The 27399-nt window shown below is 41.6% G+C and overlaps 1 protein-coding gene across 2 annotated transcripts in view; it reads right to left on the bottom strand.

Moving 5' to 3' along the window:
* Positions 1-1214: 1214 nt before the first annotated feature.
* Positions 1215-27399, bottom strand: part of lrrk1 (leucine-rich repeat kinase 1) — an 83596-nt gene continuing 57411 nt past the window's right edge. For both annotated transcript variants that reach the window (XM_040002199.1, XM_040002197.1), the window contains exons 26-38: positions 23717-23883; positions 20367-20570; positions 20130-20269; positions 19027-19164; positions 15094-15288; positions 13477-13628; positions 11547-11664; positions 10991-11107; positions 7317-7514; positions 6997-7211; positions 4697-5143; positions 3384-3485; positions 1215-2774 (exon numbers count right to left, since the gene is read on the bottom strand). In XM_040002199.1, the coding sequence (XP_039858133.1) occupies positions 2597-2774; positions 3384-3485; positions 4697-5143; positions 6997-7211; positions 7317-7514; positions 10991-11107; positions 11547-11664; positions 13477-13628; positions 15094-15288; positions 19027-19164; positions 20130-20269; positions 20367-20570; positions 23717-23883 (2371 nt within the window). In that variant the 3' untranslated portion in view covers positions 1215-2596. The remainder of the gene's footprint in view (positions 2775-3383; positions 3486-4696; positions 5144-6996; positions 7212-7316; positions 7515-10990; positions 11108-11546; positions 11665-13476; positions 13629-15093; positions 15289-19026; positions 19165-20129; positions 20270-20366; positions 20571-23716; positions 23884-27399) is intronic.

The following is a 27399-nucleotide window of genomic DNA, read 5'->3' as shown; positions in this document are numbered from 1 at the left end:
GTAACTGTATGGTTCTTACTTAGTTTCTAAAAATAAAATTGTTACTAGGCTAAAATATAACACAAACATTTGGAGGTGTAATGACAGCCCTTTTTAGCTGTGAAATCTTGTTTCAAGCTCTCCCAGTAACAACTGACACACTCAGACTTCTGTTGTACACAGATTAAAACACGAGGAGTATGGTGGCACAGTGGTTAGCACTGTTGTGTCAGAGCAAGAAAGTCCTGAGCTAGAATCCAGCATCGGGGCGAGACCTAAGGGTCACGTGGTGTAACACACACGATCAATAGTGCAAGCCATACATAAGCTAAGATTAGAAAAAAGAAAAGGGGGGAAAAACATGCGTCAAACATCTATTTGACATCTATTTCACAAGCAACTATTTACAGTCACCAGGGTCTCCAAGGCCAAAAATAAACAGAAATCCCACTCTTCCTGGAAATAAAAGAAATCCTTACACTCTAGAGCAAAACCATCCATCCAAAAGCAAGTCTCGTTCCCGGTGGGCTCCGCCAGAGTGAAACCAAAAAAGAAAAATACCAGATGGTATCATGTCCCCATACTTTATAATTCCATCAATTTGAACAAAATCCTCAAGACCATTCACTGAAATGCAGCCCCAACTACGAGTCTCCATTGTGTTTCACAGATGGCTGCAGACACTCATTACCTCTCTTTTGATGGTGAGTTCAACCAAAAATTTCAAATTGGTTGATATGAACTGTTGCTACTTTAAGCCTAGCCACTTCCTGTTTGCTTTGCATACTCCAGCCTTTTCTCCCAGTTTCTTACCCTTATCAGCTTCTTCACACCTACACTGAGAGCTTTTCTGAGGAGTCTTCGGAAATAGCTGAAGGGCTGGATTTTCTTTTATCCTATTTCTTGAGAACATGACTTCCATCTACTGGAATACTGGACACTGCTAATATGCTGTAAATTGTTTTTTGGACCTGTCACTTCTTTTGTCCCGGTGTCCTCAGTTTAAGGTCGCATTGCACGCCATAATGAGCCGAGGTTTATAACAGCCAGGTAATATGCTTTACAAATCACTTTGTTGTGCAAAATACTATTTTACTTCTGTCAAAGTCATCCAGACCTGCAGCCTTTCGCTCCTTGAGCTTTCACAGCTCACTCCTCAGCTGTTGAAAGCAACAGTATGGTGGGGGAGAGTACACACTCTAACACTCGGCCTTTGTAAATAAATGGTAACTTAATAACTAATTATTCTGTTATTTATTTGTTGACAATAAAATGAAAAAAGAATGAATTATGTACAGCTGATAAGATAACAACTACATTCTGATGAGATAAGAACATTTTTTGTATTAAGGCAATTAAAAAAAAAAAAAAAAAAAGCACAACAAGCATCTGTTGTCTGCATAATGTGAGGCTGGTCACACAACATAAGAAACATTATTAAAATATGACCCCAGAACATTACATATACATGCAGTGTGCAAGTAAAATGTTTACAGTGAACATATTTTAATCAGAACACAAATACTTTCCTGAACCTATGAGTGAACAAAATTAAAAAATTACAAATACCACCCTCCCAAATGGTACATGAATGTGAGGACTTTCACACTGGAACATTTGCTCTTTACCTCTAATATTGCCATGACCATTGCTAGAGTACACCTTGTGCTTATCTCTGAAATACTAATAGTTTTGGCAAAACAACAGTATTTGTCATCCTGGGAAAGAAAGTCGGTCCTCTTGTGCAACTGAGTGTAATTTGAACCCCGTGAAGGCCAGTAACAACAAAAGCTGCTACTTATTAGGGAGGTGAACTGTTGAACATGCTGAATCCTTTCTGGTGTTTTACAGATCACAATAGAGAAGCAGCGAGGACCACAGAGCTTCATTTACACAAAATGTTTTATGTGTAAGAATCCGATAAAACATTTTCATGGTGAAGACTGAGAAACTTACATAATAATGTTGCACAAAACGCGGATGTTAGTTTGCTGTTTACAGTTTGAGCTGCAGCTTGCATCCAGGTTCACATGGCACCGTTTAAAACAAAACTGAAGAAATTTAGCAAATATAGACTTAAACTTAGTCCCTATAACAGACAGCAACACATTTACGACTTGCTGTCTGCTTACAGCAACACAGAGCTGGAACAACAGCACTATCTTAAATCCCTTAATTTAAATAATCAGTGTCTGTTGTTTCAGAGTCTCCCAGCACTGTGTCACCTCCAGAACGTATACTGAGCTTTAGGAAGACTTAAACAGGCTAAGAAACAATGATGGGGTACAGTCAGCATCAAACACCTCACAACATACTCAACCACATCTTGAACTGAATCACAGCCATCAACCAAAGTTTATTCTGTGATTCAGCTTCATGGTTTTTATATTTTCGCAGAATTTTTCTGGTTTAAAGTTATGATTGTACTGAAGTATTCAGTGGTGTCCAGCTTCAAGATCATCCCTCATTGGAGACCCGGTTTGCCTCACAGGTTGCCCTGATGTCAGTGCTCCACAACCCCCAACTCTGAACACTGGCAGTCTGTCAGGGTGCATTCCCCTTGGCTCAGCTGCCATACAGAGATTGGATTATGCACCTTGCTGTTGCAACAAAACGACTACTTTCTTTTCCTCATGTTGGTCTCCAAGTGGCCCAGCTTCTCATAGGACTGGTAGAAGACTTCCAGCTCTGAGCAGCCCCAGGCCCTCCAGACACACAGGCACCACTCCATGTTTTCCTTCTGAAAACCACATACGACTGTGTCCTTCGCCACTAGCGCTGCTTCCCTCAGGATTCTGAGAGGAAGAGAGAGAAGAGGAAGTGACACAGTGTACAGCGTGTGGGAAGGGAGATAAAGTCATTTATTTGACCTCCTACTGAACTTTAAGTGTTCATATTCAGATTCAAGCTCCACAGATCAAGATTGCGCTTGCTTTGTTTTAATACACTTCCCATACTTTCATTATCTGCCATATTTGGTTTGTGAAGCAGTTTATAAGTTGGCTGCATGAAAGCCTTCTTGTAAAGCTATAATATAATTGTGCTTCTAAGGCTGATAAACCTTTTTTGACTGGTTGAGAGATGTAATCCAGATTACACATTTGACAAAGCTGAAAAATAACCGGTAGGTTCAATTCAATTCAATTTTATTTATATAGCGCCAAATCACAACAAAAGTCGCCTCAAGGCGCTTCATAGGTAACAGTTTAATGAACAGAATGTATTCATCAATAATCAGTGAGACAAAATATTGTGTCAATGAATAAACAGTGGATTTCTAAGACTGGTTTAACCACGTTTGGCAGAAAAGAACTATGTATCTGAAAAAAGAATAAACTAGTTAAAGTAAATAATACGAGGCTTTACATTTCCCATCATGTCTGGTGAAGAAGAAATGAGCTCACCCCAAATACGAACATCCAGGCGGAGTGAGGACAGCAATGACGCGGCCCTGTAGCTGATTAGCAAGTGGCTGTATTTCAATGACCATCACATCACCTCCACGCCTGCCAAACAACACACACACATAGCACCCAATACATTTAGGCAAAGCCTGTTTACTGTATGTCACTGAAATATAACACTTTGCTATGTTGCTGGAGAAGGTTGTACCGGGTGCTAGAAGTTCAAACCACAATTCCTAATTTAAAGATACGAACAATAGGTGGAACTATGCCTAACCTATCAAACTTGCTATGAAACAGTTTGATATGACCACAGCATTTAACATAGTTGTTAAAGGATAGCTCACCTTTGAATTCAAATACTCCTAATTATGGATTTTTTTGGGATACATACCAATCAGCTGCAAATTAAATGTGAAATAAAATGAAAACCACGGACAAGTGATGTCAATACACTCATCATCATGTTTCCTCAGTGTTACATTGTTGCCACAGTGGCAGTAGCTTCTCAAAGCAGGATAATATTCTCAAAAACATATCAACAGCAGCTTAGAGGCCTGGCTTATCCAAGTGGGCATTCGGTCTACAATAAGCCCAAACATGGAGGTCCCACAACATGGCTCATAGGATCCAGATGTGCCAAACACCAAGTGACGTAGTGGATGTAGGACATCCTGAAAGGTCCTATGAGCTTCCTCCGAAGGGTGGCTGGCCTCTCCCTTAGAGATAGGGTGAGAAGTTCAGCCATCCGGGAGGAGCTCAGAGTAGAGCAGCTGCTGCTCCACATCGAAAGGAGCCAGCTGAGGTGGTTCGGGCATCTGACAAGGATGCCTCCTGGGCGCCTCCTGGGTGAGGTGTTCCAGGCATGTCCCACCGGGAGGAGGCCCCGGGGCAGACCCAGGACATGCTGGAGAGATTATATCTCTCGGCTGGCCTGGGAACGCCTTGGTGTTCCCCCGGATAAGCTGGAGGAGGTGGCTGGGGAGAGGGAGGTCTGGGCCTCTTTGCTTGGGCTGCTGCCCCCGCGACCCGGCCCCGGATAAGCGGAAGAAGATGGATAGATGGATGGATGGATGTGCCACTTCTTTACAACAATGTTTTATACTTTCATATACACTGCATGTACAATGTATTCAATGTATAACAACTAGCATATAATTGCATGAAATTTCATAATTGTTTAAATTATGTAAATAGGTTTTAAAATGTTCAATTTCAGTTTAATTTATTTACCCAATCAAAAATTAATTATTTTTATATTTACATGCATCTCCGAGTTTGTTTTTGCTCCATTTGTATGCATTTGTTCTTACCTGGGGATCCATAGAGTTCCATTCACTTGCAGCACTGTGAAAGCTTGAAGATGAGGTGCGGTAGGGTTCATAGTTTCTGCAGATTCCAGACCATAAGATTTGGAGGATGACTGGCGTTTGTGGTTCCTCCCCATCTCCTCCAGGTCTGCAGGCTGTAAGACACCACTGCAGCTGCCAAACGAGCTGTGGTCTATGCTGCTTGAAGAGTCTAACTCTACTGGCTCCAAGGAGCAAGCAGATGATATAGAACAGTAGTCTGTGAGTGAATCCTGGTGCTGGATCATCTGAGTACCTGCCTGCTCATTGAAGATCAATGTCACTTTTTCATTGGACCACTCTGGCTTCTCTTTCTGGTGTGTGGATTTGAGATCGGTCACTGCCATTGGTGTTAGCCCCGTGGGACGCTGCACAGTAAAGACACTCCGTAGAGGACTGCTGTCCCCGCAGCTGAAAGCATGACATGATTTTAAAAGACAGCCACTCAAGGGGGGTTTGAGCTGTGACTTAAGAAAGCAACATGCCAAAAACAAAATGCATCCATTTACATTTCAGAAAAAGGATATCAACACACACACACACACACACACACACACACACACACACACACACACACGCACACACACACACGATATCATAACATTTCTTGGTATCAAGAGCAAGAGTGAGAAGTATCATCAAGAAATACAACGTCTACACAGAGATATTTAAACTGTACAGAACAAGCCTGGCTGATAGAAAGCAAAAGATTTCAAAGACTCTGGAAAGAAAACTAGTGAGAGATGTGTCTAAAGACCCAAGAAGAACTGCAAAGACACTATGACTTAACCAAGCTGGGAATTATAGTCTGAAAGGAGCCAATCACTAGAACCTTGCACAGGAATACATACTCAAACAATGTACTTTGCACAGATGAGGCTGCAACTGCCTGGTCAACGTGGAAGGATTAAATGTATATAGACCAAATGTGAAAGTTACTGATGAAACACCTGGCCGATTCATGCCCCCCAACACCTTCCCACAGTCTGGAAGGCATGCACAGCATTCTGATAACATGCCAAGGGTGTGTACGCCATGCTATAGGCTGCTGGAGGTAGAACTGTTGATAATCATATGCTCAATGTTTCATTACTACAATGACAATGATTCTGAATGCCACCACCACCAGCAAATAACAGAGTCCTTAGGCTAATCCACTTTTCACTGGGAGATATTGATTTCACTACCACGTGACAGAACCTTGAAAATAGTATCACGAATTACGCCCCCATTTGCTTTCATCATGGCAACGGAGGCGATCATCAGAGGTTCAAACTGGGTGGTGACAAGCAGCTCAGGTCTGGAGTGTCCAGTCAACACTAATCAGGGCTTTATGGATGACATAACACTGACGACAACACCATCAAATATCACACAGACCAGGATGAAGATCATTTCTGGAAAATCAAGAAGCATCTCCATCACCAAAGGATAGCTATCTAACGAATTAATACTGAACCAATACCAATGATATCAGAGAAATCTGTCTTGGGAGATTAAGATGCAAAACAGATCAATCAAATTAAGCAGGATGCTGTTTGGGAATCCACTCTGATACATAAGCTATACTGTGAAGATAGTTTTTCAAAATGCTACATAAAGCAGAAATATCCATATTGATATATGGGGCGATCGTGGCTCAAGAGTTGGCAGTTCGTCTTGTAATAGGAAGGTTGCCAGTTCGAGCCCCGGCTCGGACAGTCTCGTTATTGTGTCCGTGGTCAAGACTCTTCACCTACCGCCTACTGGTGTTGGCCAGAGGGGCCGACAGGGGAGCTGTGGCTACAACTGTAGCTGCCTCCACCAGTGTGTGAATGTGAGAGTGAATGAATAGTGGAATTGTAAAGTGCTTTGAGGGCCCGAAAAGCGCTGTATAAATGCAATCCATTATTATTATTATTAATCTGAAGCAAGACTCCACTGATAGCTACAAATTCCACAGTTCTGGTGAATTGGACACCGACCAAACCTATGAGTTTGAGGAGATTGTCCAGACTGAGCTTTGTTCCCGTTCCACAGTGGGACAGATACTTGCATGACTATAGGTATATTGTATGTACAGTCAGTCACACAAAAACTGACTATACAAACATAATACAAATAAAATTATTAGCTGCTGTTTGAATATAAAAACAACAGCTAGTAAGAGTATAATTGTACAAGTTCTCTACGCTGCAAGATCCTTATCTGTCACAGACGCATGTTTGTAGACACAGGTCCACAAAAGTACACCCTACAGGCCTTGATACCAAAACCTCACTTACCAGTACTTGGCACAGAGCTCGTAGGAGGCAGCATGGTAGAGCAAGAGGGTGTTCGTGTAGTCATCCAAAGTCCAGACTGCTTCTTCTCCCCATAGACTAAAGCTGGTTTCCAAAGATATGACGGAGGATGGTGGGCTATAGGTCTCCAGCCTATAAACTGCCTGAAGACTCAGACAGTCTATAACTAGCAGGCCCGGGCCATTGGAGAACCATAACTGATAAACATAAATGTATAGACATGGTTCGGCTGATGAGTTCATGTGCAGCCATTACATGACTCAAACATAACTTCATTGTCATGGTTAGTACTGTCTGTTCACCTGGGATCCACTGCCAACGAGAGCCATGGTCCTGATGGGATAAGGTCTCTGCCTGGGATCTGAATCCTTCAGACCAAACACTGTCTTATTCAGGGTGTGGGAGCAGATGTATGTTTCTCCTTCTAGTGGAAGGTCCTCCACTACGTTATACACCGCCAACAGACCGTCCGACATCCCTGCAAACACTTTGTCCAGGCTCTTAATAGGAGGAGAAAAAAATCTTTTTACATTTAAATACTCGTTTCACTCTTCACTCTCTTTGTAAACCACCTTACCTCACTTACAAACCCCTCCACCTTACCATGGTGGAGAGGTTTGTTGTTGGGCGAAAAGCAGGGTGGTTATATAGTGTAGTGGTTCACACATGTGATTTAATGTAGGAAAGGTCAGTTGTTTAAAACAGGATAAGAGACGAATACTTAAGAGGGCTGTGTCAGAAAAGCACCAGGTTTAAAAAAATATGCAACTAACTCCAAACCCTGCAGGACTTGAGGGAGAATGCCTGACAACTCCACCTTAGACCATGGAGCCGGCTCAGCACAGCACAAGAAGACCAGAAGCCTGCTCACTTGTTGGTCTACCACCTGCATTAGGTGCTATAGGGGTTGGTGGCTTATGGATTGGGTGATGTAGAGACCAGGATGGTCCTCTCTATAGTCAGGCTCATGTCAACCCACAGTTTGGATTTTGAAACCAGTCTTATGGAGAAGGACTGGAGTCCAATCCAGAGTTACCTTCAGTGAGAGGCATTGTGGACAGGGCAGGGCAGACGTGTATCCCTCTAGTTTGGTATCTGTATGTTCTGGGTTTGTTTTTTTAATTAAGTATTGCTTTTTTTCATCTTCAGATTGGGGAAGGAATCTCAATTGTTGTTTCTACTTAAGTTCCAAACAGTGGTTCAGAGAACCAGTAACTGACTAGTGGCGCCTTTTTTTGAGCAATTACAGGGGGCTTTGCTTATGTTTATGTTTGGCACTTGCTTGTTTCATATCTTTGTCCTGGTGCATAACCCAAAAGTGCTTTACCTTCAGAGCACAAGCACATGGCTTGACATTACACTTGAGGATTTTATGGTAGAGAGCAGAATTCACGTGTCCATCAATGACAGCAAGCCGTCCAGGTCCTGAAGCAGTGGAGCTTCATCATTTCTAAAATAGTAATGGGACGAAATCCTTCCACAAGGTTTCTTTTGTCCCATCAGTCCACAGACTATTCAATTATTTTTTTATATAGAACCAAATCACAACAACTGTCGCCTCGAGGTACTTCATATAAGATGGTAAAGACTATACAATAATAGACACGAAACCCCAACAATTGATGACCTATGAGGCAACCCTTGGTGACAACAGGAAGAAAGAAACTCCCTTCTAACAGGGAAAAAACACCTCTGGCAGAACCATACTCTGGAAGGAGCAACCTTCTGTCATGAGTGGATAAGGGTGAGGGAAGGGAAACAGAACAAGAGACACATTCCCAAAGAGAGGCAGAGATCGATGCTGACTGATGATTAAATGCAAAGTAGTGTATAAACACAGAGAGTGAAGAAATATTGTTCTTCTTTGAATGATGGATCTGGATTATGGGGCTACGGTTTATTGGAGTTCCAAAGTCTTAGGAAAAGCTTTGTAACCCTTTCAACTACTTCACTTTGTCAGAGAGGTTCTATTCAGGTGATTTCTTGATTCAAAAGGTCTAGCAATAATCAGCCCTTTTTGAAACTGAACTATGGTTTCAGATGCGTTTTCACAACTGAAAATACAATGTTTTGTTTTTGTTTGTTGTTGACTGTGCATTAGGAAGCACACCTACATCTACAGCTCACATCTACTCGAACATTGGGAATATGCCAGACTATTCCATGTGCTATTCTCACATAAGAGTTGCCAGACTAATGACCGTTTTGGTGCGATCTGACTGGATTGGACATTTGCATGTGTGAAAAAGGTGATAGAATAATTATGGTCTGGTCTTTGTTCCTGTTGCAGCGCATAGTGGTTTGTTTAAATATGCAAAACGTGCAAACATTCTGAGCCTCGCCACTCGCAAGAGGTTTCCATTGCTTCGATATACTTGGTGAAAACCTTCAGGGTGAGTGCCAGTCTAAATTACACCCATAAGCACTGAAACTGGATGGTCACAGCCCTGTACTGCCCCCTAGAGACCTGAAGAATAAGCTCTGTAACAACATTATCTCCTCCCAAACCGTAAGACTGGGAGTTTCCGTATCCAGCAGTTGGCTCATGTCCTCAAACCGCTCAGCATGGTAGGCTGAAAGCAGGGTGCCCACATAGACCTCAGTCAAATTAATGTGGTTACTCAGTCAACTCTTCTATATATTATTATAATTATTATGAATATTAAGTGCAACAGTTATTCCTGAAACCAGAAAAACATGGATTACATTACGGCATCATTAGTGTTCACGAATGATCTTCACGATGAAGAAACTGAAAATGTGTCCTTGCAGTGATTTGTCTGTCTGGAACTGAATTTAATATCTTTCTGCTTACATACAGTGTCTTGAGTAATCAGGTCCCATCATATCTTAAAGATCTAATAGTACCACATTGCTCTGATAGACCTCTTCACTCTCAAACGGATCGCTCACTTATGGTTCCTAGAGTTTCTAAAAGTTGAATGGTAGACAGAGCCTTCATCCTACAGCCCCTCCTTCTGTGGGAGACAGACACCCTATCTACTTTTAAGACCAGGCTTGAAACATTTCTTTTTGATAAAGCATGTAGTTTGTTCAGGGTCACCTGATCCAGCCCTGTCTGTTAGTTATGTTGCAATAGCCATAGACTGTTGGGGCGTTCCTAGAAATGGATGGTAAACACTGGCTCTCTGTCACATGTGTGTCTCTTGTCTTGTTTACCTCTCTTCTCTTTCCCCTCATCCCCATGACATTTACCCCATAGTCTCATCAGACTGCCTCTCCCTGAGTCAGGTTCTGCCAGAGGTTTCTTCCTGTTAAAAAGGGGCTTTTCCTTCCCAGTGTCACCAAGTCCTTGTTTACAGTGGCTCATCTGATTGTTGTGGTTTTTTCTCTGCTATTTTAGGATCTTTACCCGACAATATAAAGGACCTTGAGGTTGCAGTTGTTGTCATGTGGCACTATACAAATAAAACTCAATGATTCAATGTACTATTTTTTAATGACGGAGCAACAACTGAATGGTAAATAAATTCCAGACAAACAAAAAAATGCAGCACCACACATAAAAGCATTTTGCATATTACTCTGAAAACCAATCTTTGTATGCTGTTGCAAAAACAATAAAAATATTGTTTAAAAAAACATTTCTACCGTTATTAAGCCATCCTTCTCAAACGCACTTGAGGTAACAATAGGTCAGTATGTGAAGCTCTTGTATTACAAGCTCACGGTTGCTTAGGCTTCAAGTCTCATTTTGTCTTCTACTAATGCTCTGTCAAAATGCACCAATGTGTTGACACCATGTAAAGCCAAATATGTGTAACACTTGTTTCCTTTGCTGTCAAGTGCATGTGACACAAATGCTCTAGATACAAGCTGCTGACATATCAGCAACATTCATTTTAAGACGTTTCAGACTGAAGCCCGTATGTAAACCCACAGTACTGAGTAACACAATAACACAGGTTTGAGAAAAACGTGTTTGCTTTAAACATATGCTGATATACGACCTGACCTGCTCTCTCGCTGAAACAGGAAACAAACAAGTGATGATGGCGGGACAGGAGAACTGCTTCTGGGGTTGACTGAGTGGACACATGTCCTTCAGACTGTAGATGAACACCTCCTGTTCCTGTCACAGAAACATGAAATTAAAGAATGAGTTTTTTTATTTTTGGATTTAGAGACAACTACGTTGTCCCCGAGCTGTGGCAACAGTGGAGGGCAGCCAATGTAGGATTTGATATTGTTTTCCTATCCTGGGAAACTAATACTTTCCCTCCAACACTGGTTTGACACTCAATAAAAGACTGTAGCAGTCTCACTGTCCTCATGTCCTCGTGTCCCTAAAAGGGTTTTCATGAAATCCTCTTTTCACATTAAAAAAAAATGACAAAAGCAGGTAAATTCTGAAGATACCCAGATGTAAAAGTAAGCTTCCCAGTGAAAAATAACATTGCATGATTGTTTGACTGCTGTTCATAGACGAAAAAGTTATCAGTAAATAAATGAGTCACCAAATGTTCTGCATTAAAAAGCAGCTGTATCACGTTGAATTTCAGGATGTGTACCTCAGTTGCCATCCACAGAGTGTTCCCCATCTTCATGTGACAGCTAATCCTGCTACCTGGGCAGGCCATCCTCTTCACCTCCACCTGACCCTTGTTAACATTCACCACACTGTAGTTCCTGCACAATACACAGTTCTTTGCTGAAAACATTTAGAACCACTGAGTTGGAAGTTAAAACAAAATAAGCAATACTGTGTATAGTAATGTTTTTATACAGTGATGAGTAGAGGCACTTTTTGGAAGACGATGTCACAGGGTGAGTTAATTAAAGCTAAATATAATTTATCACGTTTAGTACATGTGTGATGGATAACTTGAGAAACTGGCATGAAGCATTACAAAAATGTTTTTTACTATTGTTTATTAATGTTTTATAAATATAATTTTAGTTGATTACAGTTTAAATACTCTATATTATTGTATTTTTATTACATTGTATATATTTTTAATTTCTCACCAATAAGCAATTTCACAATTTTAGCATTAATATATCTTAAACAAAAAGTTGCCTATATAAGGTGCAACCAGTGCTGCTGGTACGTTTGCACTGTTCCCTGGGAAGTTTCTTCTGACCACTTGCACATACACTATGCTGCCAGAAGTATTTGCTCGTCTGCATTCACATGCACATGAACCATTCCTAATCTATGAGGTTTAATATGATGTCCCCCAACCATGTGCGGCGATAACAGCGTCAGCTCTTCTGGCAAGGCTTTCCAAAAGGTTTAGGAGTGTGTTTATGGGAATGTTTGACCATTCATCCATTTGTGACACTGATGCTGGATAAGAAGGCTTGGCTTGCAGACTCTGCTGATTCATTCCAAAGGTGTTCTGTCGGGTTGCGATCAGGACTCTGTGCAGGCCAGTCAAGTTGTTCCACACCAAATTCGGTCATCCATGTCTATATGAACCTTACTTTGATGTACTACTTTGCGATCACATTGGAACAGGAAGGGGCCATCCTCAAACTGTTCCATAAAGATGAAATTGTCTTGGTATGCTGAAGCATTAGGGGATCTGCAGTTTATTGGCAGCTTGCAACCAGGTACACTCTTTCCTCAGGAGCTGGTTAACCAGTTAGTGTGAGTGGCCAAACAAAAGTAAGAAAAGAATATGTGAGTTAAATGGCACTGGAAGAGTTGGGGAGGTAACATGGTCTTGACACAGAAAAGGAGTTAAAAGAGGGAAAAGTGTAAAGGAGTCAGCAGCAATTAACAGTATTTGTTTAAAAGCAAGGAAGCAGCTTTTAAACACAGATCAACCTGCAGTCCTGCTGCCACAAACAGCTGGAGCCATTGTCGCCATTATGTCATGCATCTGGGAGCTATTTCAGTCAGCTGTGTTAAATATGTTGTGTTAAATGTAGTTAGCGCCGTACATTTTTGGACAATAAAAGGGTTCTTTGTACACATCAACAGTAAATTTTAAATCAAACCAGAAATGTGTAATTGGCGCACAGATTTTCAGCTTTATTTTTAAGTAAAACATTTAACTTCATTTTTAGAGGCTCTAAAGTAACTGGACAATAGACTAATAATCCATTTCATGGTTTGATGAGGCTTTTTCAGCTGTTACTTTCATGACAGACTGCAGAATTGATTCGAAGTGTTGAACTTCCATTTGGTAGTTCACCGGAATTAACTTGCAAAATGATGTCCAAAGAAATGCTGATGTAAGTGAAAAAGACTGTCATTGGGGAGAAAACCAAATAAACCCCATCAGAGAGATAGAAAAAAACTTTTGCAGGGGTCAAATCAAGTAAATAATCAAGTCAATCCTAAATAAACAGGAATGCAAAACCAGCTCAACAACACTAAAAGACCTGAACTACAGAAGACAACTAAAACATGGAGGTAGGTGTATTGTGGGGCTCATTATTGTGTATAAGAGGCAAATAAATCACAGTACAAAGAGAAATGGTCACACAAACCTGTCCTCCTTATCTTCATTCCAGAACACAGCACTATATCCTTGGAGCTGGGACAGGAAGAGCTGAGAGTTGACGTCACAGGGCAATACATACCTGAGGCAGGCGAAGCTAGGCTCCTTCATCTGCCTCACACAATGCATTGCCACTGGCCTCTGCAGCACAAATGCAGAGACAGGCAGTTCAGCTCAAAGTCATTCACAGAACAATGACTTTTATTAAAATTTGCAAAAAAGGTTATGTTTCATGGTTTTTTATCCTTAAAATATGGCTGTGACTGCACATACATCGGCAGTTGTGATTGAAAAAATAAATGTTGAAGATATATATGCAATGGTGCTCATTATTCATCCATCCATCTCCACTTATCCTTTTCCGGGTCATGGGGAGCAGCTGGAGCCTATCCCAGCTGTCTAAGGCCAAGAGGCAGGGCACACCCTGGACAGTCTGTCGCAGGGCTCACTCATACACAGAGAAAACTATTCACACTCACATAATGGAGTCGGTCTATAATGCATATTTTGACATTATAGTCAAAACATTTATTGGGATTGATTGTTTTATCATTTGCATTCTATGCTATCCATATATCCATGGAATATTTAATTTTCAGTTAAGAAATATTTTAGCATTATTGTTACACTTGCCACTATGACCATGATCTATAAATCTTAGACCATGCTTGTTCAGTCCTTTTCGGTTTTTTAACTTTCCTGCACTTTTGAAAATATGGGAAAGTGAAAATGGACCGGGTGAGTTGGAGCAGTCGTTCTTATCTTAAGATTAAACCGCAGTGGCTTAACATTGAGAACTGGGCAGTACAGGAAAAACATCTTGTTTTCTACATGTTCCCGAGAGACACGGCGTGATTTTATTTCAGAATTTAGCAGTAAAAGGAGAACCAATTGTTGGCATGTAACCCCTCTTTAGACCTGCAACTAGTCCAGAATGCTGCGGCACGGTTTTTATCTGGTAAAAGAAATTTGAGCACATCACTCCGGTCCTGGCCTCCCTGCACTGGCTTCCAATTGAATTTAGGATTCATTTTAAAGTTCTTTTATTGGCTTTTAAATCTTGTCTAAATGGTCTGGCACCTGCATATCTGATTTGCTGGAGCCCTATGTCCCCACTCGTTCACTCCGGTCAGCTGAGCAGCTGTTGCTCTCAGTCCCCAAATCAGGGCTGAAACTGAGGAGACCGAGCGTTCTCCATCGTGGCTCCTGAGCTTTGGAATAATCTTCCTCTTCACATTAGGTGATCGACATCAGTGCTGGTTTTTAAATCCAGACTGAAAACACATTTTTATTCACTGGCTTTTGACTCAGTGGTTGACTGACTTGTATTTTATTGTTTTCGCTATGTTTATTATTTTATCGTATTTATTATTCTTATGGTATCTATTATGTTTCTATTGTTCAGCACTTTGGTCGGCCTTGTGTGTTTTTAAAGTGCTATATAAATAAACAATGATGATGATGATAATTCTTAGAATTTCTTCCAAATGTGAAGTTATAAGTCTCTAGCTCAACCACTACTTTGACACAAGTAATAAAGTGTAGTACACTTTCCTTACATCACACAACAAAAATTTGCTCATTGTGTCAGCCAAAAACAGCTCACCTTCTCAGGTTTAGTGTCCCAGCATTCAGTCATCAGGTTGTGCAGGCAGCAGAACTGAACCTCTTGTGGACTACCCAGCACTGGCCGAATACCTTTTGAGAGCTTCTTTGCTATCTCAAGCTGGTGGTGTCCCAGCGCTGGCCTCCGCCCAGACAGGAGCTCATACATCACCATGCCATAGGAGAACATGTCCACCTTTAAGAGTTGTTCCCAAAAAAGGAGCATTAAGGTCAGTTGATAAGGGTCAAGTGTCAGAGTTGCATCTGAGGAGGTTATTAAGACCTCCTGATGAATTTGTAAAGAAAACTTTAAATTTCATTTGGAGTGAAAAGAAGTTATGAAAGTAAAACCAACGGCCATTTGTGCCATTTAGATGAAAGCTACCCAGTCAGTCTCTGAATGTTCATTTCTTGGATAATAACTCATGACCACAGCCCATTTATGAATTTGCATATGCTCTATTTGGGTTAAAATCATGTAAGAATTTTATTCTTAGAGCAATTCAGCAAGCAGACCAGCAGGCGTTGGTCTGATGAAGACCTGGAGTCGTTGCCTGTTGTTCTGCTTGCTGAATTGTTCCAAGAATTTATTCTTGGAAGAAGAAATTGACACAATTTAATTTATTGGGGTTTTTTTTTTAATTTCTATTTCTTCTAATTCTCTACTTTTTTTTTTTTCATCTTAAAGTGCTTTTAAATAAAGGCAGTATGACAGAATTTATCCTAGAATTTCTCTCTTCTTCCTCAGAAGACTTAGAGACTTCCATCTGCCACTGAAGGTGCTCAAGAACTTCTACTCCTGCACCATCGAGAGCGTCCTGACGGCAAACATCTGCACCTGGTTTGGGAACAGCACCAAGCAGGACAGACGAGATCTGCAAAGGGTGGTGCGCTCGGCAGAACGCATCATTCAATCAGAGCTCCCTGACCTGCTGTCCATCTACACCAAGCGGTGCAAGTCCAAAGCTAGGAAGATTATGATGGACCTCTCCCATCCCAACAACGGACTCTTCTCACTGTTGAGGTCTGGGAAGCGCTTCCGCTCCCTTAAGGCCAAAACAGAGAGAATGAGGAGGAGCTTCTTCCCCCAGGCTATTCGGGCCCTGAACCAGTTGTAGGACTGGACTCTCCCACACACATCACATCACCACACGCACTCTGGTTTTTCTTCAGCCATTTCATATGAACAGAGAGCATGCTCTTATCTCACCCCTGTATGTTGGAGGTCACAAGTTTAAGCAATTCTATTAGGTACAGTGTAGCTGGGATCACAGGTACAGTACACTTGTGGCCTATTAATATAGTTGCTCATGTGTTTTTGAGCCATCTCATTTTAACAGGTTACCTCCAACGTTTTAAATGCACCATGGCCAAGTTACAGAGTCCACCAATAGCAACAAACCTTCCACAATTTATTTAGAAATTGCACTGTCTAGTTAATTTATGCTTATAAAAATAATTCAAAGGTTTTATTAAGTTATACAGACTGTATAACTAATCTGGAGTTTAGTTTGGCCGTCTCCAGTTTGACTTTATTTAAAATCAAGGTCAAGGGTGTGCAGCCTAATAACAGAAGAGCAAAATGTCAGTCACAAGGTAACGACATCATAATCTAAATACGACTTTAATTCACTAATTAAATAGCATTAAATAAGACTTGGAACAAGAAATCAAAATAAATCCAGAAGTAAAGGATTTTCAGAGGAACTACATCAATAAATAATGGACACCGCTCAACCTCCTAGTGCTTTAAATTTGAAAATCCTAGGTTATTTTCGGAAAAGTTGAAATCTCACCTCTCATATTGTTGTCAGACGATTACCACTTGGATTTGAAGCATTTCAACTAATGTTTTCCTTGTTAACTCTCCACTTGGTTTTTTTTCTACTTGCAAAGCCTGCTCAAACATGATTGGTCAGTGCTATGTATAGGTGCTGTGTACAGGTCATACACGTACAGTGGGGCAAAAAAAGTATTTAGTCAGCCACCGATTCCTAAGGAGAGGTCAGTAATTTGCACCAGAGGTACACTTCAACTGTGAGAGACAGAATGTGAAAAAAAAAATCCATGAATCCACATGGTAGGATTTGTAAAGAATTTATTCGTAAATCAGGGTGGAAAATAAGTATTTGGTCAATAACAAAAATACAACTCAATACTTTGTAACATAACCTTTGTTGGCAATAACAGAGGTCAAACGTTTACTATAGGTCTTTACCAGGTTTGCACACACAGTAGCTGGTATTTTGGCCCATTCCTCCATGCAGATCTTCTCGAGAGCAGTGATGTTTTGGGGCTGTCGCCGAGCAACACGGACTTTCAACTCCCGCCACAGATTTTCTATGGGGTTGAGGTCTGGAGACTGGCTAGGCCACTCCAGGACTTCCAAATGCTTCTTACGGAGCCACTCCTTTGTTGCCCGGGCGGTGTGTTTTGGATCATTGTCATGTTGGAAGACCCAGCCTCGTTTCATCTTCAAAGTTCTCACTGATGGAAGGAGGTTTTGGCTCAAAATCTCACGATACATGGCCCCATTCATTCTGTCCTTAACACGGATCAGTCGTCCTGTCCCCTTGGCAGAAAAACAGCCCCATAGCATGATGTTTCCACCCCCATGCTTCACAGTAGGTATGGTGTTCTTGGGATGCAACTCAGTATTCTTCTTCCTCCAAACACGACGAGTTGAGTTTATACCAAAAAGTTCTACTTTGGTTTCATCTGACCACATGACATTCTCCCAATCCTCTGCTGTATCATCCATGTGCTCTCTGGCAAACTTCAGACGGGCCTGGACATGCACTGGCTTCAGCAGCGGAACACGTCTGGCACTGCGGGATTTGATTCCCTGCCGTTGTAGTGTGTTACTGATGGTGACCTTTGTTACTTTGGTCCCAGCTCTCTGCAGGTCATTCACCAGGTCCCCCCGTGTGGGTCTGGGATCTTTGCTCACCGTTCTCATGATCATTTTGACCCCACGGGATGAGATCTTGCGTGGAGCCCCAGATCGAGGGAGATTATCAGTGGTCTTGTATGTCTTCCATTTTCTGATGATTGCTCCCACAGTTGATTTTTTCACACCAAGCTGCTTGCCTATTGTAGATTCACTCTTCCCAGTCTGGTGCAGGTCTACAATACTTTTCCTGGTGTCCTTCGAAAGCTCTTTGGTCTTGGCCATGGTGGAGTTTGGAGTCTGACTGTTTGAGGCTGTGGACAGGTGTCTTTTATACAGATGATGAGTTCAAACAGGTGCCATTCATACAGGTAACGAGTGGGGGACAGAAAAGCTTCTTACAGAAGACGTTACAGGTCTGTGAGAGCCAGAGATTTTCCTTGTTTGAGGTGACCAAATACTTATTTTCCACCCTGATTTACGAATAAATTCTTTACAAATCCTACCATGTGGATTCATGGATTTTTTTTTCACATTCTGTCTCTCACAGTTGAAGTGTACCTCTGGTGCAAATTACTGACCTCTGTCATCATTTTAAGTGGGGGAACTTGCACAATCGGTGGCTTGACTAAATACCTTTTTTGCCCCACTGTATGTGGAAATGGAGAATATCGAGATGATATGTATTCATACAAAAAAAATGGTTTAAAAAAAACCAAAACAAAATAATTAATGGATATTATATGCGCTTTCAGATTTACAAGACTTTCATTCCTTCACACCGGTGGTTGGATTCTCAGTCACGCTGCCCTGGGGCAGGCTGACAAAGCGAGGTGCCAATCGCGCCATGCCTCTGGCCAACAAGGCAAGTTGGTAAAGGTCTGCCCAAGACACAAAGACCAAAGAGCCAGGGATGAACCGGCGACCTTCTGGTTACAGATGCGATTCCCAACCCCCTGAGTCACGGTCGCCCCAACCACACAAAAGTCCAAAAAATGTTACAAACTTTTCTAATGTGGGTTAAAAAAAAAAAAAAGCAGATACCTTCTCATCATACACAATGCCTGGTCGGATCTCAGGAGCCTGGTAGCCCGGTGTGCCTTCAACTCCCAAAGCCCCCTCATGGAAGGATTGTCGAGAGATCCCATAGTCAGACAGTTTAACATTGACCGTGTCCTGCACCTGGAAGAAGTTATCAGTGAATTAAAAAGCCAAATGAAATGACAGAAACAGGCTTTCTCTTTTTGTTTTGGTTTTTTAACATGAAATTACTGTTTTTCTTTCTATTTACAGTATTTTTAATAAAGGCAGAGCAAATAAATTAGCTCAGAACTTTCACTTTCAAAAACAGGTGTATCAAAAAGAATTGTCTGATTTCAAAATGCTACATATTTCTAAAGTAATGGACATAGAAGCTTGCAGTTAAAATTTTAAAATACATGGCTGAATATAAAGCTTTACAATACACACAATGTTGACGGGCTCATGACATACGCTGTCCTACACCAGCTGTTGTTATAAAACCGACCCACAACCATGTGAAGCTCACTAATCCCTCTTTCTAACAGTCCGTGTTACGATCGTTACCTGTGAATTGTTGCAGAATTACAGCTTGTTGAAACTGGCTGATTGGCTAATTCAATCTCGTGGATCTGCGGCTTCCCACCCTCATTATTAAGTAAATTTCATGACGCATACACAGACGCACACGCACCACAAGAAGTTGTTGATTTGTGTGTCGGCGCATTTTCACGTTTTAGTGTTGCAGGTGTGGAATGTTTTTTAGGCTGTGTTCTTACAGGTGCAGCAGTTGGTGATATGTCGTACTTTTACATTTTTACGCTACCCTTTTATTGTGTTTTCACCATCCTTCCTTTTTTTCTTTTTCTCCTGCCTGTCAGCTTAGACATTGTCACACAACACATATAATGTAATAGCTGAAATAACACTAAAAGAAATGAATACATACACAGAAACACATAAACAAGAGGAGCCTTTATAGAATTTATAGAGCTCATCTTAATTCTGATTGTAAAAGCTGCCGGACAGGATTTATTAAAAATGATAAAAAGAAAAAATTACTTGGATGAATCTTTTTGATACACCATGTAAATTAGAATGCTTAAAAAACACAACATTTTGCAGACCTCCAGAGACCACACCAGAATGTTATCAGATTTGAGGTCACAGAAGATGATGCTCTTTCTGTGAAGGTATCCCAGTCCTGCTGCAATCTGATAGGCTACTTTGAAGGTTAGCATGTGTCCAAGCGGCATGTACTTGAAGCCTAGAAAGACAAGACATATTTTCATATCTCAGTAATATCGAGCAAGTTTTAAAATCAACTTCAAATGGCAAATCAGAAGGTGAAGATCACTGCGTACTTTTGCCTTTGTGCTTTTCCTCCAACACTGTGTTGAGGCTACCCAAGGGGGCTAACTGTAGGGCGAAGCAGAGTGGATGAATGCTGATGCCCACTAGCGAGACAATGCAGGGATGCTGGAGAGAGTGCAATGTACTGGATTCCTGGCGAAACTCAGCAAAACTCCGATAGGCATTTGCAGACTGGAGGTGTTTCACCATGGTGTCTAAGACAATGAAGACAGAAAGACAAGGGACCATCAAAGTTAATTGATTTACATTTACTGGCAATTTACATTTTGTCAAATGACTAAATAGTATGGTAAAATAGAGAAAGCCAATATCCAGATATCCAGCTGAAAGCATTGAGTGTGAGAGCAGCTGATCGTGGCTAGCAAGGAAACCTGGTCCCTCCGTGGCCGATTACCCAGACACGTGATGTCCTACTACGAGATGTGAATCCCTACCATCCCGACCATCACTGAAACCAACCAGCTGATCTACACCATGGTAGATCATGGCAGTGATCACTGAAATGCTTGGCTCCACCAAGAGCAGTACCCTCCATGGAGAAAGAGATTAGGCACAGAGGGAAACCAACTATTGGAGCTGCAGAAATGCCTGATGAGGAACCTGATGCCTAAGATATACAGCATGCTGCCTAATCCTGAGGCATTGGAAGCTGCCAAGCAAATACGTACAGCCATTTGAAGAAACAGAAGCCAGGAGAACAAATCAGAATTTTCTTCACTAGTTCCTGCTCGTAGTGGCAGGGGAACAAGGTGTGAACAACCCCACCAAGGCTGGAGGGAAAAAAAGCAATGCTGGAAAAGCATATGGGAGACCTGAACAGGATTCAGTATCCATCAGAGTAGCAGACATCCAGGAAAGAGTCTCAAGCATGAATGGCAGGACAGCACCACAGCCTGACATGAGTCACACCTACTGGCTAAAGAAGTTAACTGTACTCCATGAGCGTCTGGCAGTACAAATGAACCAGCTGCTAATGGATGAGACACATCTAGAACACCTAACTGAAGGCTGGACAGTTTCTTCTTCCCCAAGGATCCCCAAAAGGGACTGGTACCATCTAATTACTGGAAAATAACCTGCCTCAGCACAACATGAAAACTCCTGTTAGACATCATAAGGGTTAAGATGAACAAGCATGGTTTAAAACATGAACAGGGCCCAGAAGAAAATTGGCATAAAGACCAGAGGGGGGAAATGCCAGCTACTGGTAGATAGAGCAGTCATTTTCAATGGGACAGCCATGAGTGAATGAAAGAAAGCCTATAACTCAGTGCCTCACACATGGATCCTGGAATGCTAAGAACTGTACAAGATCAACAGAATCGTAAGAGCCTTCATCAAGAACTCAATGGGGACGTGGCAAACAACACTGTACACTAGAGCAAGATTTTCCAAAGACATGGCATATCCCCAGTGTTATTCTACATAGGCCTGAAGCCCCTCAGCGACAAAGCGAGACTGAAAGACAGAACAGAGGCACTAATCATGGCAACACAGGAAAGAGCTCTAAGCACAAGATCAACACTGGGATCTACCACAGTGACAGATACAGTTGTACCAAGTGGTAGCAACATCAGAAAGATGGAGTACGAGAAGCTTAAGATATACCATCCACGTATACATACACATTTATACATGTACACTAAACTACGCCAGCTTCAAGGGCCTGTTGTATATAGCCAGTTACTAGAGATGGGTTGATCATATTTAAATGGTAAATGAAACAGCTGCTCTGTACAAAAGGCAGACAGGTGGCAAACATGATCAATCTCTATGAGTTTTTTTGAATTAGCATAACTCAAAGCGACTCAACTATAGGGATGGGTACCGGTGTCCGGTGCCATCATGGCACCGGTTCTGACAGAAACGGTAGTAACCAGACCGAAAAGCAGCGCACATTTCGGCGCTTCATTTCGATGCTTTTTTTTTTCCTGAGCTGTGATACACTTTAGATTCTAGCCAATCATTTTACGTTTCCGAGGATAGTAGGCGGGTCCAGGTACGTACGTTCTTTTAGAGCAGAGCTACAGATTAAAAATGCCCAAGGCGAAGCGGTCAAAAGTCTGGCTGTACTTCACAGCAAAAGATGCAAACTCAGCAGCAACAAGTGCTTTAAGCTGATACTGTGATACTGTCAAAGGAGGTAACACCTCAAATCCGATGAAACACCTGGCGACGCATAGCGTTTTTTTTAAAAGCCGAGAAATGCGCCGTATTTGATAGCTTGCTGCGAGACCTCACACCGAGCACATCTACTGCGGGTGTGGTGCCTGTTATCGGACCCGGAGTTAGCAACATCCCCCAAAAACCCGAAGAGGAGAGTCCTGGCCCCTAGCCCTGCCAGTGTAGCAGAAATGATGAGGATGATGATGCAGCAGCAGCCGTTCTTCTCTGCGTGAGTAGCTTAATGTTGTTCATGTGTAATTTACGTTGAGTAGGCTAACCACGTTATTACATTAATGCAGGTAAGGTGAACTAGCAAACACCGTCGTAGTTACATGCGGCTGTCTTCTTGTTTGATGGCAGATGCTCCCTTCACCCTGGCCAAAAAGGCTAAAATGACCAAAGAAAAAGAGGGAAACAGTTAAACATGAGAGGTTTTTGGACAAAGTTTGTGTTTTTTCCATTGTTTAAGCACTGCTTCCAGCCAAGAGTGATACCATATATGCCCCATAGCTGCAGAAAAGGCTAACATTGTTATCTTTTTACAAAAAAACAGCTAAACATGAGAGGTTTTTGGACCAATTGTGTGTTCTCCATTCTTTAAGCACCGGTTTGAGCACCGTTTAAGCACCGGCACCGTTTCAAAAGTACCGGTTTGGTACCGGTATCGGATAAAACCTAAACGATACCCATCCCTACTCAACTAACTGGGTGTCAGCTGTTTGTATTTTGATTACATTCCCATAAAGCAAGTATGCTGCTGAGTGCAAATTTAATAGTTAAATGTGAACTTCTGTGTCTGAAATTATCAGACACAATTTTCTTACTGTATTATCAGAAGAAAATTGCATGTAATTGCCAACTTACCAGCCCATTCAGCTGCAGACTGACATCAGCCTGATAGAAAACTGTCTCATGCCAACACTAATACCAGGTTTTAGTGATAGTGTTGGTACGCATGAAAATCCCATTTTGAAGCAAAACAATGTGTTAAAAATGGCAAATGGCATTAAAATGGCATTTTATCGTGAGTGAAGTATTGTGACAGGATCATGTCATGGGGTGTCCAGCAATATTTTCCATCATCTGCTTTCCAAATATTCAGTGTAAGATTTCAGATGTTTTTATTTTGTTAAAATCTATATACACTCAAAAAAACTCTGAAATGCTTCTCTACCTGTCTCGCTGATTGCCTGCTGTTGACACTTCTTGAAGTGGAAGCGTTTGATAGCTACTGGCTGGTTACTATATCGGGCTCGATAGATAATGGTCCCACTGCCACCCTGGCCAAGGATGTCATTTTCCTCCTCAGAATACTCCAGCTGGGACTTCTCCAAAAAGAGCCTAATACACACACACACACACACACACACACACACACACACACACACACACACACACACACACACACAAAAAATTGTTAATCATCAAGTCCCAAACCTGACATTTGCTTGTACACTGTCTCACCTGGATAATCAGTCTCATGTCACATTGAGCCTACCTTAGTCCTTACAAACAAAGTAAATCAAACCAAAACAATAATGGATTTTTGAGGACAGTGTTCACTTTGGGGTAAAAAACATAACAGCTATATATCCATTTAGTATATGTGCAGTTACATCATGTTAGAGTTATAATGGAAAGACATCATGAAAAGTAGAGTACTACAGAGAAGAATTATTGTTATTAACAACAGTATTATTACAAATGCACATTTCAATACACATGTGACACTTCATTGCATTAAATATTTTAAGCAATCAGACGATAGTGTACTGACAGTTCACAAGTATGAATACGTATAATTGATGTGCTCTGCATTAGAGGTCCTTTACCAGATTGCTATCTTTGTGTTCTGATGGCTTTCGATTCATTTCTTTGTGTGATCATTATTTACCCTCTACTTTAACACCGTTTTTGATCTATTTGTGTTTTCTTTCTTTTCACTCTACCAACTATTTTCTTTGGATATGTAAATGTAGACCTTAAAATAATCTGCAAAGCTCTCTCAAAGAGATTAGAGAAAATAACCCCCCTCTTAATTCATCCTGACCAAACTGGTTTCATAAAAGGTAGGCACTCATCAACAAATACACATAGATTACTTAATTTGATAGACTACTCATACAGTAAAAACATTGAAACTACAATATTTTCTTTAGATGCAGAAAAAGCATTTGACAGAGTTAACTGGAAATTTCTATTTGCAACTTTACACAAATTTGGTTTTGGATCCTCTTTCATAAACTGGTTAAAAATATTATATAATTCCCTAACAGCTTGTGTTAGAACAAATGACCAGACATCCTCCAGCTTCTGTCTCTTGAGGGGCACCAGGCAGGGATGCCCACTCTCCCCTTCACTGTTTGCAATTTTTATTGAACCACTAGCAGCAGCAATTAGACAGAATTCAGTAATTAAGGGCATAAAATGCAAGAACGTGGAACATAAAATCAGCCTTTATGCGGATGATGTGTTACTTTTTCTCCAAAACTCACAAACCAATATCTCTGGGGTGATTGAATTGATAAACTCTTTTGCAAGAATATCAGATTACTCAATTAACTGGTCAAAATCTACAGTCATTCCGATTAATTGCTCCCTCCATAATTCTTCTTCTACACCACTGCAATCGGGAAATATAAAATATTTAGGTATTAATGTTTCTCCCAAGCTTGCAGATCTAACTAAATTAAACCATATCCCACTTTTAAAGAAGGTAGAAGATGATCTGGCTAGGTGGAAATGTCTACCCATATCACTCATGGGAAGGGTTGCCGCTATAAAAATGATGGTCTTACCAAAAATAAATTATTTATTCTCAATGATCCCAACTAAACCGCCACAAGATTGGTTCAGATCTCTAGATTCATGTATGTCCAAATTCCTTTGGAAAAATAAACCCCCACGTATAAGCTTAAAAACACTACAAAAGACCAAGGATAGAGGAGGACTAGAACTGCCTAACTTTCAGCACTACTTCTTAGCCAACAGGCTTCAGTTTATCTCAGGATGGTTAAAACATACCCTCTTAGATGTTCTACATCTAGCCTTGGCTAGATGTAGAACAAGCACTTCGCAATAATCTAGAGATTTCAACCTACCATTTATCAGCTCAAACATAGTTTGGTCCCACCTTCGCTGTTGTGATTGGTGTGGGGGTAGGGACAGGCTTGGGGCGTCGGGGGGTTCCCCAGGAGCATCTTCCTTGGAGGGCTCAACCCGGGGTTGCGGTCATGGCCTGTTAAGGGCTCTATTGGCTCTTAGGTGACGGTTTCCTCGTGGCTGCGTGCAGCGGGGCTAGGCGGGGCAGTTTTCTCTGTGGTGGGGCCGGGCGGCGCTGCTGAACTGGGCCCCGGTCCGGATGGGCCTGGGCCCCCTTTCCCTGGCGGGGGTGCTTACTGGGGTCAGTGGGGGAGCTGGCCCCAGGGAGGGCAGGCGCCTCAAACAGGCGCCTCAGTAGCACATGGAAAAACCACACGGCCACAGCAACCTGGTATCCCATTATTCAACCAGCATTTGTCACAAGTCAGCCAGTGTGGTGTTGTTGGTCACTCTGTATGAACAGCAAGCACACCCAGGCTGATCCTACAAGTTTTAAATGGGGTTGAGGTCATGCCTGCAGGCAGGCCATTCCATCCTTTCCACTCCCAAATTCTGGTAGTAGTCTCTAATAAAACTTGCTCTGCTTGGTTGAACGCTGTCATCGTGGAAGATGGAGTTTGATTCCAGACTGTGGTGCCATAGGATTGCCACGTATTCCAAAATCTCATCTCGATAGCTCTCTGCATTGAGATAGTTTCCAGTGATGACAAGCTTCGTCTTTCCAGACAATCCCACTGCTTGCACCACTAGCTGTTGCCCTGTTCGTTTATTTGTCATATATAAGTAACAATGGCACATGAGTGAAATTATTAGGCTCTGAGCTGCTTCAATGTTGCATGCAGAAAAACCTATATGCCCTGTGTGAAAAAATGATTTCCCCCTAAACCTAATAACTTGTTGGGCCACTCTTAGAACAAACAACTCCAATCAAGCATTTGCGATAAACTGACGGGTTTTCAAGCATGAAGGTCATACTACAGCATCTCAATCAGACTCCGGTCAGGACTTTGACAAGGACACTCCAAAGTGTTCATTTTGTTTTTCTTAAGCTATTTAGAGGTAGTGTGTTGGTGTGTTGTGGTTCGTTTCCTGCTGCAGAACCCACTTGCGCTTCAGGTTGAACATTTTGGAACACCTAAATTCAATGATTTGGATGGGTGAGTGAATACTTTTGGCAATTAGTGTAATAATAAAACGACTTCATATAGCAAAAGGCAACTAGTGACAATTTCTGAATGGTGTATACAGTGGGGCAAAAAAGTATTTAGTCAGCCACCGATTGTGCAAGTTCCCCCACTTAAAATGATGACAGAGGTCAGTAATTTGCACCAGAGGTACACTTCAACTGTGAGAGACAGAATGTGAAAAAAGAAAAATCCATGAATCCACATGGTAGGATTTGTAAAGAATTTATTCGTAAATCAGGGTGGAAAATAAGTATTTGGTCAATAACAAAAATACAACTCAATACTTTGTAACATAACCTTTGTTGGCAATAACAGAGGTCAAACGTTTACTATAGGTCTTTACCAGGTTTGCACACACAGTAGCTGGTATTTTGGCCCATTCCTCCATGCAGATCTTCTCGAGAGCAGTGATGTTTTGGGGCTGTCGCCGAGCAACACGGACTTTCAACTCCCGCCACAGATTTTCTATGGGGTTGAGGTCTGGAGACTGGCTAGGCCACTCCAGGACTTTCAAATGCTTCTTACGGAGCCACTCCTTTGTTGCCCGGGCGGTGTGTTTTGGATCATT

Source organism: Simochromis diagramma, unplaced genomic scaffold (genome assembly GCF_900408965.1).
Source record: "Simochromis diagramma unplaced genomic scaffold, fSimDia1.1 OVJJ01000430.1, whole genome shotgun sequence".
Classification (NCBI taxonomy): domain Eukaryota; kingdom Metazoa; phylum Chordata; class Actinopteri; order Cichliformes; family Cichlidae; genus Simochromis; species Simochromis diagramma.
This window is presented reverse-complemented; position numbering and strand designations above follow the sequence as displayed.